Here is a 19,129-nt window from a genome sequence, read left to right on the forward strand (position 1 = left end):
CAGTCGCTTCAATTATTTGAAGCGCGCGCGGGCGGGGGGGCAGTACAGATGGATCTGGCAAAAACAGTTGAGCTGGACCACGATGCAACATTATCCAGCACTGGCCAATTAGTTATGCTCGAGTACTCAGTCCTGAATGAAAAACTGGAACGCTGAAAAATGGAAGATGTAATGACTGCTCCTGCGCTATAAGTATCCAGAGCATTACAAATTATAAATCTGTTCGTGACATATTTTGGAGTCTGACAACTTCTTAAGCGCTTGTCTGGATCTAAAGTATGTTAAAAATTTTAAAAGATTAAAAAGGCGATTATGGTGCAAGGCATATAAGTGCAGGGTCCCATGTTCAATTTACTACATATCATATCACTCTCCCTCTTCCGTGTTCTCTGTCCAACAAATACTAGATAACAGTAAAAATGTCACAGCAAAGCAAACAAGAGAAAATATCTGTACTGTGGACTGACTCTTTAATCTCGATTCCTTTCTCCTCAGATTCGAGACATCAAAAGCAGTCAGAATTATGCAAATCTATATTTAGTACATCATTTTCATCCAGGAAGCATGAATCACGTCAAGGCATCAAACAGATGTGATCAACACAGCTGTGTATGAGTTCTCCTCCACTAATACAATAGACAAGCACAAAGCCAGGAAACTCAAGAGCCGACTGAGCCAGTGGCTCCAAGAAATCCACTGAAATAAATGGTACCTTCATGAGATATGAAATGACCCATCAAATACACTTGGCTGTGAATGCACCACAAGCCCTATCTTTGACCCTGGCAGCTTTAGTTATCGCCTGTCACTCGCCCTGCTGTCTGTGGTGGCTGGGACAGAGCAGGGGTACTCACCTCCATCTTCCACTTGGCCAGCCACTCCTCTCTGGTCCGCTTGCTAATGTAATAAGGGTCACCAGCCTGGAAGGTTATTCTGGGCATGGGCCTCTGACGAAGGCTGATCTCCCAACCAACTCCCCCTCGCAGCCTGCCTCGACCTCCCTGTTTAAGGTGTCAAAAAAAAAAAAAAAAGTTAGCTATTCGTTTTTGATTTCTGTCATCAGAAGGCATCCAGATTTGTAGTAAAACTGTGCATCCAATCTGTCACTAGAGCCTGTGAGACAGATCCTAGCGGTTAATTTGTGGCTGAGGCGATGGGGTCGTCCAATTTCTAAAAAGGTGATGACTCACATGTTGGTGTGCCGTATGGCGCTATCAGCTTGTGATTGGTCTGGCAACAAGAAGTGGTGCCACAATGTCTAATCACAACTCCCTGGCAACAGTCTCAAGGCCACCAACACCATCGGAAGCTCCCAAGTGTATTTGATATTTCAAATTTATACACCATTAGGTACCATTTCTTTCACAAGTTCAAAGGCAAGAGAGTGCGTATTTTGTTCTGGACCTTGAAAACAGTTGACTATGAAAAGCACCTAGTCTAGCAGCAGTGCAGATACCTACAGTATAAGTTCGAAAGCATGCGGCCAGAACGTCAATTGATAAATACGCTTAAAGGAACATTTTGCTTTCCTTACGATATACGATAACTGTGCATTAGCTTAGCATAAAAACTTGGGAAACAGCCAGACTGATTCTGCCTTCTGTTATATCACTACGCTAAGTGAAAGATTTGCCATGTTAAAGGAATAGTTCAACATTTTGGGATACCAGCGCATTGGTTTTCTTGCCAAGAGCAAAGTGAGAAGATCCAATCGAATATCTGTATTCAAATATACTGTTTAGCTAGAGCAGCAGGCTAACGTATGAAGAGTAGAACCATATAATGTGGGTGTAGGAAGCAGATGCCAAGTAGACAAGTTACTAGTCCAGATATAGTCAAGAAGATGGCTCCACTTAATTTTATTTTTGCATTTTTTTGCGCCTTTCACTTTCATAGTTTTTAGCCCTTTTTTTATATATTAATTTTAGCTTCTTTCCCATAACTGAGGTATACGTATACATCATCTAACTCTCACCAAGAAAACAAATATGTGTGTTTAACTACATATTAAACGTTTCCTGGCAAACCAGTCGTGCAACACTGCTTTTGAACTCTTTACTCAAAATACAACATGTTCTACAATGAAGAGTGAGTAGTAACTGGATGGACAGACGTTGATAACATACCGTTATGATCGGTCCGGGTGAAAAAAAATATTATTTTATTCAGTAGGTTTGCTACTAACTAAACTGTCCTTTTTCTACACAAGAAAACACTTCTGTTCAGTCTCACCGCAAGCAGAGAATAAACGGTTTTAGACAGGAAAGGTAGTTCGCCCCTTCAAATAAAAAAGGAAGCTACAGCCCTGCCAAGTATGTCAGACACCTAAAGGGTTTCATCAGCCAGAGAACAAAGACACAACAGAGCAGAAATCTTACCTCGGTCTTGACTGCATCACTCCCGTCCTCCTCCTTGTGCTCCACATCTAGAGAGAAGACAGCGACACAATGGATGGCCTGAATCATTCATAGGGGAGGGGGGGAAATGGCATCGGTTTTCCCTGTATTTGTGTTAAACTTAGGTGGCCGCTCATTCATCAAAAGAAAAAAAAAAACAACATATGACGCATTTATTAATCTCCCCCTCCGTGTCGTCTCATTAACTATATGCTGGCTCAAATTAAAGTCAAATGGATAAAACTGCTGGGAGATGCTGGCTCGGGGGAAACTCCTTATGCATCCTCAGAGCTCAGAAATCGTCTGGGATCACAGGATCTTGTGCACTCAGGTGCCATATAAGGGTTTGATGCAACCCAGAGGGTTTGGAGTGGCTGCCCAGGTTATGATGAGGGTGGAGAGTGGCCAGGTTTACTTTGGCAAATGTCATACTTCTGACCTTATATCCCCCCTTCATGAGACTCACAGCTGGCTGCTATTAGCATGGTCCCCTCCCTCACTGCTAACGTTGAGCTGTAAAGGCAACAACATACTGCTTCACTCCTGTGACTCTGGGGCTCAATATAATCTCCCCTGCCAATCTCGAAAAGCTTCAATTGCATCAAGACGTCGGTCTCTTCATGCTGGAGATCAACGCATGAGAGTGGAGAGACGAAAGCTAGTAAAAGCTTGTTATTTTCGATTATTCTGAACAGAAAATGGAAGGAGCATCTATCTACTAAGCATGCTGTGTCAATACTGAAGTCAACTATCTTACAAAGTGGAAAAGTCAATAATTTACTCAGGAACTCTGGTTGAGCAATTCTGAGAAGGTTGTGCTTGGACTTTCCAAGGTCATTCTTGACTTTGTAACCAAATTATCTCACTTCAAGGTTCATTTAGTACAAGTTTTGGATCATGTCACATGATTTCACCACATTTTATTCTGGTTATTTCAATCACTAAGCAACGCAATAAGTCACTAGTACAAACCACAAGAACTAAGTAAACTCAATCTGCTGATCAGTGCCAAAGTGAATTATTGTACAGTTTTATTCTGGTTTACTAGATGTATTTGACGCCTATAGTTATAAGCAGTAGCTGTATATCAACACGGCCCGGTGTCTATGCCACCAGCTCACCATCCTGACACTGATTGCCTCTGACGGTCTTCCAGCTAAATTCAAAAATGGTCACAGAGGTGCAATGAGAGTCAGATGTGCAGGTGATGCCTAAACAGACAGCTTGCAACCTGAGAGGGCACCCACCTGTCACTCAAAGGGGCCATGCATTCCTTGCCTACAGTTATCATGAGTGCGGAAACTAGCTACAGATTAACAAAACCGTACACGTGTTTATTTCTACTGTAGAGTCGAGCGTTTTAACGTGGAGGTCTCTGAGGATTGACTCGTTTTGGTGCCAGCCTCGAGTGGCCATTTGAGGAACTGCAGTTTGGCTTCAATTTTCATCCCTATTTAAATTTACCAAAACAGGACTTAATTTAAATATATACTTTTAACGTTTCCAGATTGCACTGTGCTTGTTTGTTTAGGATTTTAAATATCCTTTAAACAGACTCACTGGCCGGCTGAATTAGGGAAACATTTATCGGTTCATGAAAAATCTGCCTGCTTCATGCACCACTGATGTATTATAGTTATTCAGAAGTCTTAAAATCTATCAGACCTTCTCTTGGAGAGACACAGGAAACTAAATGTGGTACATATGAAATTACAAACCAAAAGTAAGGTGCAGCAGCCTCAGTAGGGTGAAGATTGTCAAAAATAGAACAGAAAATTTCTGGTGTAAATGTGCAGTGAAACCGCGGTCTAATAAAAATATCTCAGACACAGTAAACGCTCCAGTTGGGATTTCCCATTAACTTGGCCATGATTTAAGATCTGGGGGTCCACAACGACAAAGGCATGTTATTCATTCTTTAACAGCATTGTTTGCCTGTGTTCGACAGTGCAGTGAGGAGGTTAGCCAGGGAGCATGGATACCACCCAACTGAAACACCAGGGCAGCAGTCAGGATTCATGATTCACTAAAAGTTTTTCCAGGGCCACACCAGCAGGAACAAAGATAAGAAAGCCAAAATCAGCTTAATCACAGAAGCTCAAATCGACACCTCTGGTATTACTATCACAATGTTTAATTTGAATGAAAGCAAGTGTTTCTAAAAGCGCCCGGGCTCAGTGATATGACACCCGCCGAGTACACACACATCATCCAGGCAGCTGTGCCCTGAATTAGCATGGTGGCACAGCCTGAGTAAACATGGCTATCTGCTGAGTTGAAGCCCAAACACTATCATAACACTTGAGCCCTGAGAGGCTAAAGACAACTTTTGATGGCATGTCTTCTGCACAGCCAAAACTGGTTTGTCAGTGAAGTACCCTACAGACCTGTCCAAACAATAGTGTGCTCTCTTAGCAGCCTCTTCAAGTTAGTTCCATGTGTGAGCTGAGCCCGCCGCGCCCCCACCCCTTTCTCTTTTTTCCCCTCCACCCCTCTCTCCTGGTCTCCTTGTACTCATCGGGAATAAGTGACTATATAACAAATCGGTGAGGCATGCAGACTGCCAAGGTCAGTGGGTTTGCGAGGGGAGCTGGCTAATGTTGCCCACAGAGAGTATACCTTGCCAGTTTGAGCGCGTTCCAGCTCTAGTATTGCTGGAGCTCAGTTCCACTCCAGCCGGAGCTCAAATCCTTCCTGTGCCCTCCAGATGGATAACAGAAACCCTGTTTAGCTGACTATCGATCCACCACACCGCCCCCCCGACTGATGTCTCTCCTCTTTGAGATGAATATACCAACACTCTCCACAAATGTGTTTAGTTACAGCATTAACGTCTCCTCAAATTCCTCTCTGTATCTTTCAGTCCCAGTCCCAGATCAGCTGATTAGCTCACTTACAGTAAGTAAATCTACACATCATGCAGGTGCAATAATACGTAGTGTTTTCGCACTACCAAAGGATCACTCAGCAGTTAAACACTTGGCAGCGCTATGACAACATTTCGCTAATGTACTCTTAATTAAAAATGTGTGGGCCTGTTTTTAAGACCGGCACTATGTCAGCATTGGACACCTCCTCTCTCCTGTCTGCACTCTTTACCGTGTGCCTTTTAGTTTCTGTGAATTTGATGTGCTAACTGAATTGCTGCTGTGTCAGTGTGTCAACGATATTATTAACAAACCGATGCCAAATAGCACATTTGTGCAAGTATGCAAATTAACTATTCATTCTGAAATATTGTCAGACTTAATGTACTTGCCCATCCGCAGTCGCGTTACTAACATCTGCTGCAGTTTTTTGAGGGCTGTGCAGAGTGCGTGCAAACCTCCGACCTGAATATATATGTATGTGGAAGTTGTTTCTTTGACCTTGTGGCTAACCATGTTTTTTTTTGTTTTTTTTTTCCCTCACTACCTAGTTCCTCTTTCTAACAAACTGTTTTTTCTACAAGTGCCACAGTGCTTAGAGACTTAAGTTCTGTTCGATAAAGATAAAAGTGCCTTTTGTTAGGGGTTGTCACTTTACGTTCGACAGTGTCGGGAAACGTGTGGTCACCTCAGATGCTGTGAAGCCAGTCAGTCATGGCAGCCAGAGCGTTAGAGTGATGCTTTGTTGTTTTCACTGCGAGTGTGTTGTGTGCAGCAAGAGTTTCAGCCCAACTGTCAAACTGTTTGTATCTTCTTTTTGAACGAGGCTGTAACCTGTAGTATAAAAGTTGTAATTCTATACTAACCTTTTAATGTTGCCCTTTTAGTAAAGTTGGTGGACTCACACAATACAGATTCAAGGAATTAATTGTCAAACCTGAAGCTGATTAAAGCCACCTATGAAATAATTATGGTGTAGTTCTGTTAATACAGCGATGCCTTCACTGTAGCTTGACGTGCACTGCCCCAGAAATATAACTAACGTCGCTGCAACGCAACGACTGTGATTGACAGGAAGTGCATTGTCCACGTCTCTCACTAGTCGGACAAGCACAGAAAATTCTCTCTCCTTTTGCCTCCTATACGCCATCTACTCAGACGCCTTGTCTCTTTTTTTGCGTTGAAGTGGTTTCAATAATAGTAAGTGTTGTCAAACGCCACTGAACAGAGAGAAACACAGAAACACAGCTGGCTATCTGCTGACTAGTGTTTTAGCGCCATAACTTCACAACAATGCCGACACACCAGCCCTCGAGTATAAATGCTTACAGCGGCTCCGTGCAGAGAATAAACCAAGCTTAAAGCTCCCTCTGATAGTGAAATTGGCCTCCAGCACACGTACTACAAACAGGGTTATCCCGGCTTTTTGCTTGAAAGTTAAGTAACAGATCCTCGAGGCACAGATCAGGTGAATGCACAGTGCAGACTCAGTTTGTAAAGACTTTCTGGGCACGAGGCCATCCACCTGGCAGTGCCCCCGACGGGGTGGCGGCCACAACAGAGACTTGTCAGCTCCCTACAGAGGCTCGTTGCCAGGAGACGAGTCGCTCCTCCCCCTCGATTTATTTACTGCACCAAGGTCAAAGCTGGTGTCTCTGTGTCCGGGAGAGGGGCAAGAGAGGCGCGTGGCTGAGAGAGAGAGAGACTGAAATACAGAGTGTGTGGTATGTGTGTGGGGGAAGAGTGGGGGAGCTAAGTGATATGGTTAATCTCCACCTTGGCCTAAAAACTACCTGTCAGCACCACTTTCTCACAACAGTACCCCCTCCTGATTTATGTCATCTCTATATGCTAATGTAATCCGCTGCACTGTGGCTGCTGCAGCTTCACTTCAGTGGAACCCAAATTGTATTTACATGTGAAACTATCTATTATGAGAAAAAGCACAGTTTCGATTTAAGCTGCCTATTTTAACTGCACAATTTAAATTAATTGTGACCTAAAATGATATTTTCATAATGATGTCAGGACAAAATATTTTAAACCATTTTGCTCTTTGACAGCAAACGCCAACCACAACATCCTCTAGATCGTGTCCTGCAGGGACCTTTGTTGCATCATTCACTGCCTCTGTCTTTGTCTTCATTTCCTGTTATCTCTCCATCCAATGTACACTGTCTAATGATACATAAATTGCCAGCAGAGTAATGGGGGGAAGAAAAAATCTATTTTTATTTCCTAGAAGCAAAGTTAATTCTTTAATCCCTACTGGGTAACTCTTGATGCGACTTTATTTTAAAAAGCAAAATAATTAGCCACTAGTTAAAGACCAAGGTCACGTATTTACATTTTTTGAATGTCCCAATAAAAGTCTAAAAACAAAGAAAAGCAGCAAATATTCGCACTTGAGAAGCTGGAAACTGAAATCATTCGCCATATTGTACTTGAATTATTAGCTTACTATTTAAATCATACATTGCGAATTTAGATCTCTCTGTCACTCCAGCCGCCTTTTTCTCCCTAGTGTACAGTTTACATTTAAATATCAACTGGTTGTGCAAATTGAAAGCACTGGGTAGACCACACCGAGCCATTCAGAGGAAGTGAAATAGCATGCATGGTATTCTGTGTAATTTGTATAGTATAGAGTTTAACAGTACAAACACAACAATCATCTCTGATTTGCTCTGCAGACCTAATATTTATAGTGCCTTTTCTTCACTGCACCGTGCAGCTGCATGAATGCGACACTTTTGGCCTCAGTGTTACTAATCCTGGCAGCGTCAGTCCCATGCTCTGTGTGTGGAGCTGAACATACCCACTCAGTCTGACATCCGATTACAGTTCATTATTCAACATCTTGTACTCGTCACATGCACATGACTTATCCTGCTGGCTCCACGGAGAGACGATCAAAAGATAGCGAAGCTAAAGAACCAGAAGCCAAAAACTCACATTTGGTCGGGCGCTCCAGTTTCCGTCTGCCTCGTTTCTTGCGTGGCGTCATCAGGCTGTCGTCCTTCTCTTTTTCCGAGTCCTGCTCGTCCCGGCTGGGCAGGAATCCGTTCTCCTGGGAAGGACTCAAGCTCTGACCCTGGGAGCTGTCCTCTGCCCGGAAGGAGGAAGGGTCTCTTGGGATCCCGTTCTCTGCTTCCCTCTTCTCCTGTTTGGGGAAGCAGGCATCGGACATCCTGTCTCTGTGCCCGCCCATGTCTCCATTGTGGACCTGTGCCATAGACGGCCTACCCACTCCAGCGTAGCTGTTGCCCATACTCATGCTGTCTTTGAGAAAGCCAGCGCTTTCAACCTGCAGGCGGGGAAGAGGAGGTTGAAATGTTAAGATCCTGGCAATCTATCAGCCTCAGAGATTGTTATTGCTGTAGCAGTATGTTACAGTTTGATGTTTTGAAGGTGTGCAACACTGTTGTGTCTGTCAGCAGTTATGACATATCACTGGATATACTATAGCTGGCTGTGAAATAAACAAAAGCTTTCAGGATGTACAACAAATCATCCAGCACGCTTGGAAAAAGGGTTATTTGAGCGAGCAACAATAAAACAGTTGGCATTATCCGAGTGAGGATAATCACTTCTCGGTCATTGTTGGCTACCGGGGCTGTTTCCAAGAAAGTATGAATAAAAGCATTCATCCATTTCACATTACACAAACTTAATTTCATGTATTAAGCCTCCTCTGCTCTGTCTGGATAGAATCAAACATGTAGCTGATCTCTGAACTTATTAGTCTGTGAATTATGGCATTCTGCATTCAGCTCTATTAACCTAGAGTTGTAAACTTCAAAGTTGTGCCTGTAAATCTGCTGTACAGCCATTAACTTGCAAGTGAGGAAAGGATTACTCTACAGTTTATCAGGTACACTAGTGAGCTTCCTGCAGTCGTGCATTCATCATTACACCAGCACAGAAGTATGTCGAGAATGTCGGCTGTTTGACAACCGAGGAGATTTTCTCTCTCGTCCAGTTTGGAACGCCCAGTTGAACAATTTTTATTCTGCACAGAGGAGTAAATTCAAAGAGAGCGGACCCGTCTAAAGCTAAAATTGAGCTTTCTAGAGCTAGACATTGAGATCTTGCACCTAAAAAACAGTCTTAGAAGACCTAGATAGGATTTGTTTCAACTCTCAAGTGTTTGAAGAAATGTAATAAAGTCTCTGCTGCTGCCTAAAAATAGACATAAAAAGACTTTCTCAGACAATCCCATTATAAGGTCAGTGGGAGCAGAAAGTAGAGCATGTCTTGTGAGATCTGACTGTCAGCGCTGATGAGAGCAGCGCTGAGGCTTTCATCCGTAGATGTAGGTACAGCAGTTGGCATTTAAGGCCATCAACACAACGCCCCAGGAGGTATCTGTCTGCAAGAAGCCATCCGATCTGTAATCTGATTCTTGCAGGTTGAATACGAAACTAAACGTGAACCTAGCTTTTAATATGACCCAACGACCTAAAAAAAACGTGTGTGTAACGGATGCAGGGCCAATTATGTGGTACAGACGTGCAAAAATAAACCTCAGTGAAACTTATACCGTATCGTAAAACAAAGCTACACCAAGCCAAAGCTGGCTTTAATGCCTTTTTCATTGGCCGCAAAACTCTAAATGACTCCATCATTGTAGTAGCTGAGAAAAAAATTAACTGTAAACTGAACAATTGCACTCATGCAAGGAACAGCTCTCCAGTAAATCTGTTTGACACCATGAATGAAAACAACGAACCCGCTTCTCAGACATTATTAATATTCTGACTCACTTTATAACTACACATAACAAACACAGTCCAACACATGCAAACACACATACACTCACAGTACACACAACAGTCACTGAGAGAATTACGCAACAGATTAGTGACCCAGTGAACTACATGTGGTCCCTGCCAGAGGTCAAAAGTCAAAGCTGATAAATCAGGCAGCTCAGACACAGACAAAACTACCTAATCTAATTCACTGCTGCAGCATTACACCCACACACCACCGTAATACCACATTCAGCAGTGAGTAATAGGTAATAAGGACCACTATTGTTTATAGAGTTTTTTTAAAATACAGTCGTTTTTTTGTGAGACTATGGACAGGTTTAGTATAGTATTTATGCTTTAGTATATGTTAGCTGATATATCATCATATCATCTGAGAGAAAATTAACCTGAAACTATTTGGATAATCGATTATTTTAGTTGTTTTAGTCAAGCTACAGCAAATTAAGTAGATTTGTTTATGTGGTGTAACTTCAACAACTTCCAAGGAGCATGGAGGGGGAAATTAATGTCAGATGGCAAAAATCTCAAGCAACAGTTTTATTAAATCGGCATACGTTTCAGCACGTGACCTTTATCATGACCAACGGTAAATGTCAAAACATGAACAGGCTGTATACAGTTTTCTGCTTTTATTTGTGTTATGGATTTTTTTTTTTTATATGAAAGGCTAGTTTGGAGTCTGAAGGCTTTATTCATTATTGTCTAATGTTTTATAACCAAAACGTTAAGTCAGTCCATTAAGAAAATAATCACCTGATTAGCCGAAAATAGTGCAGTCAGGGTTGAATGCACTGTTCAGACATAAACCTCGCCAAGAATTACAGCAGATGAATACCACTTCCATGTCTGTACATATGTTGTCCCCACTGCAGTGTAGGAACTGCAGCTATACAACTAGTTAAACTCTTCCTTAAAATGATGACTTGAGTCGTAGTAAGTTTTCGTCGTTCTTTACTGTGGCTCTTTTATCACATCTTACAAAGAAAGAGTGAAAAGACATTGCCTCTGTAGCATTTACAGTGTGGATGGCGTGCGATGAACACAAACACATGCAGATTCAGCTAGCTCCCTCTATCGACAGACAGGAAGTGAATTCTGAACCTAAGCCAAACAGCAAGTGAAGTCTGAACCTAAACCTATAACTTCCTGGGCAGGATAAACACATGTCAAAATAAGGGATATTTCAAAATAAAAGCATATTCAAACGTATGCCTGGCCTCTGTGAGGTCACTAATCAAACACCATGAATTAAGTGGGTTACTAAACATCAGTCTTTAGCAAAAAGTAAAGCAGAAGTAAAGCGACTTCTGACACTGGTCTGAAGAAAGTCTTTGAATGTCCTTGATCTGTGGTCTTTAATTCCACCTTTCTCACTCTTCCGTCTCCTCCTGGAACTGTTTTTGTGATCATAGCCATAGGCCAGTAGTTACGGGCAACTTGACTGTCTCTAAGAAGCACAATGTCTCCTTCTTGCAGGTTTCGGTGTGATTTGGTCCATTTTCTCCGATGCTGCAAAGTTGGCAAATACTCTCAACTCCAGAAGTTGTTGGCAAGAGCCTGGACTTGTCTCCATTGCTTGGTGAGGAGGTCTTTATCCGTAAAGTCTCCTGGTGGAGGTGGGACTCCAACTTTTTGGGTTGGAAACATCGATGGTGACAAAATGAATGGATTCTCAGGGTCATTTGAAACTGGGATTAGTGGCCTTGCGTTGATGATGGCCATTACTTCTGCCATTAGCGTGCACAAAACATCATGGGTTAAGCGAGTGCACTGCTCATGCAGCATCGAGTCCAGAATTCCCCAATCAGACGTTCCCAAGAACCACTCATGTGTGAGAATGAATTCCCATGAACACCCTTGTTCGTTTAGGTACGTCTGTACAGTAGTGTTTGGTTGGGTTTTGCTCATTCCAAGCTCCTTACATGCACCTATGACGTTTCTTGGCTAGAGGAGCTGCTGTGTATGTACGTGGTACATGAAGGTGTGTCAGGTCCTGAAGAGAGTCTTGCCAGGCCTTCCACTTACCGAGCTTATCCTCAGGTAGCGGTGAATCCCAATCAGACAGCTCAGCTGTGAATTCCCGGAGGAAGGCTCTTCCTTGGATTGTGACTGGGGCCATTAAACTCAAGGGGTCAAAAAAACTGTTAACTGTGGAGAGAACACCACGACATGTAAATAGCTTGATGTCATTGGTCACGGAGAAGGTGAATGTGTTGCTGGTTATCTCCCACAGAAGACCCAGGCTGCATTGAGTGGGTGCAGCCTCTCAACTGACATCCACTTCCTTCATGACTGCTGCACAGTCTTCAGGCGGGAAAGCTTCCAAGACTGCTTGGCTGTTAGAAATAAACTTGTGAAGCCTGAGGTTCGATTCAGCGAGTGATGCTTGTGTTCTGCGTAGCAAGTCGATGGCTTCAGCATCAGTTGACACAGAACGAAGGCCGTCGTCCACGTGAAAGTGGCGCTCCACAAAGTTGACTGTGTCAGTTCCATGCTCAACTATTGGACTCACTTATGTAGACTTCTTCATCCATCAGTTTCAAAAAGATGTCATCTTCGACTGAAGATGCCAGCTTGTTGTCATGTTCAGTATGACTGAAAACAGATCGTCCCAACATTTCTTCTACAGCCTTACTAGTCTCTGAGATTATGTCTTTTGCCCCTCCACCCTGATGAATGCGCAAGAGGCTTGTGCAGGTTTGGAGGAGTGTGGGCCGGCCATCATCAAGCAGAGTTGTTTTGAAAGTATGAACTATTAGCTTGGGTGCCAGACTTCCCCAACTGGCACCCATCCTAGGTCCAGTCGTTGCGCAAAGGGGCCGTTGTGAGGCCGTTGACTTGTTCTCTAACTTTATGCACTCTTATTACATCTCTCCCCAGCAACAGGAGGATGTCAGCAGTAGGGTCAATCTCTGGTATGTACTCTGCTACCTTGACAAGATGAGGATGACATCGAGCTGCATTTGGAGTTGGGATTTCTGACCAATTGTCGAGTATGTCATCGCACTCGATAAGTGGTGCGAGAGGGATTGTGGCCCTTCCATCAAGTGACTCAACCACAAAGTCTACAGCTCTGCGTCCAGATGTTTCCACTATGCCAGAACATGTCTTCAGACAGTAAGAGTATGGTTTGCACTTGATGTTAAATAACTCAAACAAACTGGACTTTGCTAATGACTGGTTGCTTTGATCATCCAGGATGACGTAGGCCTTGATAGCTTTGTCTGGTTCACATTTGGGAAATACTTTTGCAAGACAAATCTTGGAGCATGACCGGCCAACATATCCTGTGCCACAAACAGCAGTGCAGTTTGAGTTGATAATCGCTTCAATGTTGTTTCTTTCTTCTCCCTCCTCACCGTTGTGTGGTGAAGTTGAGGAGGCCTTAGCTTGAGGTGCAGGGCCAGGATGCATGGCAGAGTCATGATAGGTGCTGTCACACTCCAGGCACTTAACTGCATCTGGACAGGCCTTAGCAAGGTAAGTAGTTGAGCTACAACACTTGAAGCAGATTCCTTTTTCTTTGAGAAAGGTCTTTGTTTCCTCCAGAGTCTTGGCTCTAAAGGCTTTACACCGTTTGAGGGGATGTGGCTTGCCATGTAATGGACAGCTTTTGTTTGGGTTGCTGACACCTTTTACAAGACTGTTCACATTTGCCTCTGTTGAGGTGACATCAGTCTTGTGGACCAAAATGGGGTTCTTGGTGCCTCTAAAGAGGGCTTTTTCAAACTTTGGTGAACTGCTAGCACTTGGAATAGCAAAGCCAGGGTCATTTCTCTTCCGTGCCTCGTAACTTATGAACCTGCTGAAGAATTCAAATGGTGGAAATTGTCCCCCATTTTCCTCCTTATGTCTTGAACCAGCCGACATCCATTTTTCTTGAAGCCCATAGGGCAGTTTTGCGACGATGGGTTCAATGCCGCGTGCAGTGTCCAGATAGGAAAGAGCTGGGAGGTAGCCGTCCTCCTTGGCACACTGCACCTCCATTAGCAAGTCTGCTAGTTCCCGCAGTTTCGTTTGTTCCTTTCCTGAAACTCTTGGGAAATTGTCAAGTTGGTCAAAAAGAGACTTCTCAATTATTTCAGGTGCTGCATAACACTCCTGGAGGCGTTCCCAGGCCTTTCTAAGTGCTATGGCTGGGTTTGCAATGTGCACTGACCGGATACGTCTGACGTGGTTCCTGGATTCTCTACCAAGCGATTTTGTCATTAAGTCCAATTCCTCAGTAGCTGTGAGGCCTAGCCCTTGAGTAACGCTGTTGTACGATGATTGCCAAGCATGGTAGTGTTCAGGCTTATCGTCGAACTGATATAAACTTGAACTCACCAGGTCGCGCCGAGCCAAGTACTGTGCGAGGTGTTCAGTTGTGGGTGCTCTGTGGGAAGCTGTCGGCATATACTGGGGATAGAAGGGCTGTGCAGACTCGTTCAAGTTGGAGTAACATATTCCAGGATTTCTCTGACCGTCAGATCCTCTATGCAAAGACTGATTTTCCACTTTTATTGCTGGTTGGACGTACACATAGTCAAAGTCATTGGCTAGTGCAGGGTGGTTAATGTCATTAGCATATGATGTTTCATTTGGACAGGGGGGTCGACAGGGGGGTCGACATATTGGGTGAAAGGGATTGTGAGGGCTAAATAAAGTCTCATTTGCTGGGGGTTGACTTGTTGGTGGGTGAGCTTTATTGGCTGCTTGAGCTGGGGAGTAAAAGGATGGCTTTTATGTGAGTTGGGGTTGAAGTGAGAGGTGACGTAATCACTCGTCCGCTCCGTTTTATCTTCCTCTGATGGGCCTGCTGCATCCAGTAGCATAACATGTTTCATAGCATCTGCTGATTCCCATACAGTCGCTTCAGCTTCTGCCGCTGCTGCCTCTCGGCGCATTGTAAGCTCTTCTAGCTCAGCATCCCTCTTTGCTTTTTCCAGCTGATATGCAGCGTCTCTATTAGCCTTTACTTTCTGGTATTCAGCTTCTCTGTCGGCCTTCTCTTTCTGTTGCTCAGCCTCCTTAGCTGCCCTCTCAATTTTAGCTTTAGCTTCTTGTTCAGTGAATGCAAGGCGTGTTTTAGCTGCTTGCGCTTTAGCACGTGCACGTATTAATGAGCTAGCTGACGATGCAGCTGACCGTGAACTATGTCTACTAGCCAGTGAACTCCTGTCACTTTGTTCTGCTGCCATCTTTCCATGATGTGCAACACCAGCTTTTCACTGTCTTTTCACTATGTTGTCCTCACTACAGTGTAGGAACTGTAGCTATACAACAACAGGAAGTGAAGTCTGAACCTAAACCTATAACTTCCTGGGCAGGATAAACACATGTCAAAATAAGGGTTATTTCAAAATAAAAGCATATTCAAACGTATGCCTTAAGGGCAGCACAGTACAAGAAATATGAAGCTAAAGCCAGTAGCTTAGCACAAGTACTGGAAAGACCTATCCTGACTCTGACCAAAATTGTCCTACAATCACAATAAAGTACAAAGTGACACATTGCGTTTGTTAATTAATTAATTAATTGCATCTTTATGCTAAGCTAACAGGCTGTAGCTTCATATTTTCCACATGTAGTGGTATTCATCATCTTACTGACTTCTTGGAAAGAAAGAATGAATGAATTTCTCTTAAACAAGTTTACTGTTTTTACTGATTTATCGGAATGTACTAAATAACGTATACCTAATCTTAGAGCTAAGGAAGACAACTTATACATGCAGCCACTAGGTTTTACAATTTTTGTGTGCGCTCCTTCAGACTGAAAGCCTTGAACATGAGAGCCTAGAACATAGGTCAGTTAATTTTTCTTTGTTTTGCCTTTCTGGGGCAGTTTCCCACCAATCTGTGAAATGAGAACTTGACCTTGTCCATGACATCTTTGTCCTTTCTGCTAAAACAACATCTATCCCAACATTTACCTTCTGTTTATAGTTTATATTTGATAATTAGCACTAAAAAAGTCTTTTGACAGCTCTTTACCATAGCTAACCTCTGAGTGACAGTCTCACTTTGAGAAGAATAACAACAACAACAGTGAAACACCTAATGTGACCAGAACGTCTGGTGCATGCAGTCAATCTCCCACAGCTGTGAAAACACTCGCTATGATGCCCTAATTCTGAGTACAGCTTTTCTTTATCAGTTATTGATACTACCCCACAGCGGCTTTAAATACACTGACACATACCCTCCGGCATATCCCTCCCGGCCGTATATTATCCGTAAATATTTTTCTTCTATTTTCCTTTCTTGGTTTGTTGGATCACACTGTGAGAATTAATTAACACGGTTTTAGCAGAGGTTTATGCAAATCATAGCATCTCAGGGGGAGAAAAAAACCCCACCCCGATAGATGTTGGCCCAAGAGTCATTATTAAAACAGGGCTTTTAACTACAGAAGACATCACAAACAGATTACAAATTGTGTTACTGTAGTGTCTGTGTATATCTGAGAAACATGGTGGAGAGTGTGTGATGTTTATTCATGAGCACAAACAAGTGCATGTTCTATCTCACAGGTTAACAAATTTCTAAAACAACACCTCTGTATCTGTACATAGATCGCTGATAGATGCCGCCTGCTATTAGATATTCAGTATTTCCTCAATTCTTTTACTTTCATAGTGGAGATATTTAAAATGTTTCATCAAGACTAGCCTTACGCCAAGCCAAGCCCACTATCAGTCAGTGACGTGCACCTCCACAGAATTGTAACTACACAGAGCGCAGGAGCTGTGATTGGTCTGCTTGGTAGTAGTGTGTTTCCTCTTCAGTATTTCCGGCTGCTTTTCCACCTCCGCAATTTTCAAGTTGATTGTTTTGACTCGATAAAGAATCGGTAAGGTTAACTGAGGAGGTTGTGGAGATACAGAAATGTGTATGACTCGTGTTTCAGTCGCCACTGCTGTCACATGGAGGAGGGGCGATTCAAACATGGTGTTTATACTCCTGGCCAACTGCTGAGTGGAATGGGCGCCAGTGATGGTAATCCATTGTATCAGATGGTCAGATGGTCTCCCACATTTTTTTTTTTTTTTTGTGCAATTGTGGGTTGGTGTGTCTGAAATGAACAATCTTACTGTCCCTTTACACTATAATCAACGAACTTTGCGGAGGTGAGAAGTGGGGCTGAAAATGCATCCTTATGATGATGTAATCAATTTTATTGTGCCCTTCTCTGTGGCAAACGATTTTCATCCGGCTTCAGTTGTGTGGGTTATTCCGTAATTCGGAACAGCTGCCTTTGAACGTGGTAAGACATCTTGCTGTTTGAAAGTGTTCTTTCATATTATTTTTGCGTTGTATTTAACTGTATTGAAGGCTGGACTCATAAGGAACATGGATCATAAACGGCTGGATTTAAACATTGGAAAGTTTCTCAAAGTATGTGTCAAACACATTCTGTGTTCGAATTTAGGGATTATTTTACAAAAGCACAGCTGAACAGATATAACAATATGCAATTTTACAAATTTTAATTCTTTTAATTCTGCTGTGGAGAACTGCCTGACATCTAGCCACCTATAAGAAAGATAGACAATCACTAGAAAATAAGTACGAAAATGTGCTGATGACTCACTGTAATCTGCTTGCGCTTCCTTCCAGGCTTGCCAACCTTACAAGAGGCAGTACTTTTAGTCAGCTTCTCCTCTGGCATCAGATCCATGTCCAGTTTTGTGCTCTCATCCTGTGAACAAAAAAAGCACACCATGATTTGGACACAGTATCATGCAATAATTGAAGTTACTATGTCCCTATTTTTGGAAATGTCAAGTTGACTTTAAAGGACACGCATATGACGCTGCATCTTTCAAGGCCACGGAAGATGTGCATACAGTAAGGTAACCGTTTCACCTCAACCAAAGATGCAGCAGGAGTGATACTAGATCTGCAGGACACACACAAACCTGCACCTGAGTGAAACACTTGAACATGTGGGAAGACTGCAGCGGGTCCTTGAGTGTCTTTGGCTGAGTGGACAATGAGACAGATAGAAATTGAATGACATGTTCCTTTGAATTAGGCTGAAGTGAATGCTCTGCGGACGCAGCGCTGACCTTCCACAGACAATCCCCTCTTGACACCGCTACAAAGACGTTGACCGGCCCCCACCTTCTCCTGCTGCAATTTCCCTTTGATTAATAAAACTGTCTACCCCCATGAACAAAGCCCCATGTCCGACACCACCAAGTACCCCTGGGGTTGATGGGAGAAAAGATGATCCTAATGTAGATGCTTTGAGTTTCAATATTGACTGAATGGGACCACCAGCACCAGGTTTGAATGCAAATGAGATTGCAAGGCCGTTCCTGACAGCTGCAGTTGGGGAGGGGGAGTGTGGAGCTAGGTCCTTATTAAATTCCTTCAGTATTGAGTGTGAGATTCCCTGGAAGATAAATGGGCTCTCTGCACCGTAAGGCATTCTGGAGCCATGTCCCTTTGCTGATGTGTTGTTAAGTACATTTATTTTAAGCTGAGGCACTATGGCATAGTGTAACATGAGAAAAGATTACCGTAATGTCTACATGACTTTAAATAATGGGTATGGGTGGTGTTAAGTACAGCAAGACCATTCAGTCTGAAATTACAGAAGACATCTTTGATTTCTCTAACAGGAAGTAAATTATAGTCTACTTGTGCAATAAAGCTGTCATCCTGCTTAAAAACATTAGAATCACAGTTAAGTTTACGACTTAACGACTACATCATAACATGAAAACAAAATGACAACTAGTTATTTACCCTGGTATTCAAAGCCCTTATTTAAACAGAGGATCCAAGTTTATTATACTGAACCTTGAATTTATCAAATGATCTTCATCAGGAAGTAGGAGTTTGCACAGTCATCATGAAATTGTTCTGAAATTGTTTTCTTGTTTTCTGAGCACTTCAACATCTTATCTCATCCGCATAATTTAAACAATTTGGAGATCTCCATCTCTTCGTGAAGGTCATGTGACTCAACTGCTCCATATCAGCCACTAAATGAACCTCGGGCTGAGACTTTTTTCTCTGCTCTTTACATCGAACGTCACCTAAGAAATTGAAATGAACGTGTTTTGATAAAGATTTTGGGATATGATCGAAAAAGAAGC

The 19,129-nt window shown here is 42.9% G+C and overlaps 1 protein-coding gene across 2 annotated transcripts in view; it reads right to left on the reverse strand.

Annotated features, from left to right (window-relative positions):
- Positions 1-19,129, reverse strand: part of LOC311505425 (DNA (cytosine-5)-methyltransferase 3A-like) — a 38,230-nt gene that overhangs the window by 15,748 nt on the left and 3,353 nt on the right. For both annotated transcript variants that reach the window (XM_084568990.1, XM_084568989.1), the window contains exons 3-6: positions 17,614-17,721; positions 8,219-8,570; positions 2,379-2,425; positions 855-1,001 (exon numbers count right to left, since the gene is read on the reverse strand). In XM_084568990.1, the coding sequence (XP_084425116.1) occupies positions 855-1,001; positions 2,379-2,425; positions 8,219-8,570; positions 17,614-17,721 (654 nt within the window). The remainder of the gene's footprint in view (positions 1-854; positions 1,002-2,378; positions 2,426-8,218; positions 8,571-17,613; positions 17,722-19,129) is intronic.

This window comes from Chelon labrosus (genome assembly GCF_963514085.1).
Source record: "Chelon labrosus genome assembly, chromosome: 20".
Classification (NCBI taxonomy): Eukaryota; Metazoa; Chordata; class Actinopteri; order Mugiliformes; family Mugilidae; genus Chelon; species Chelon labrosus.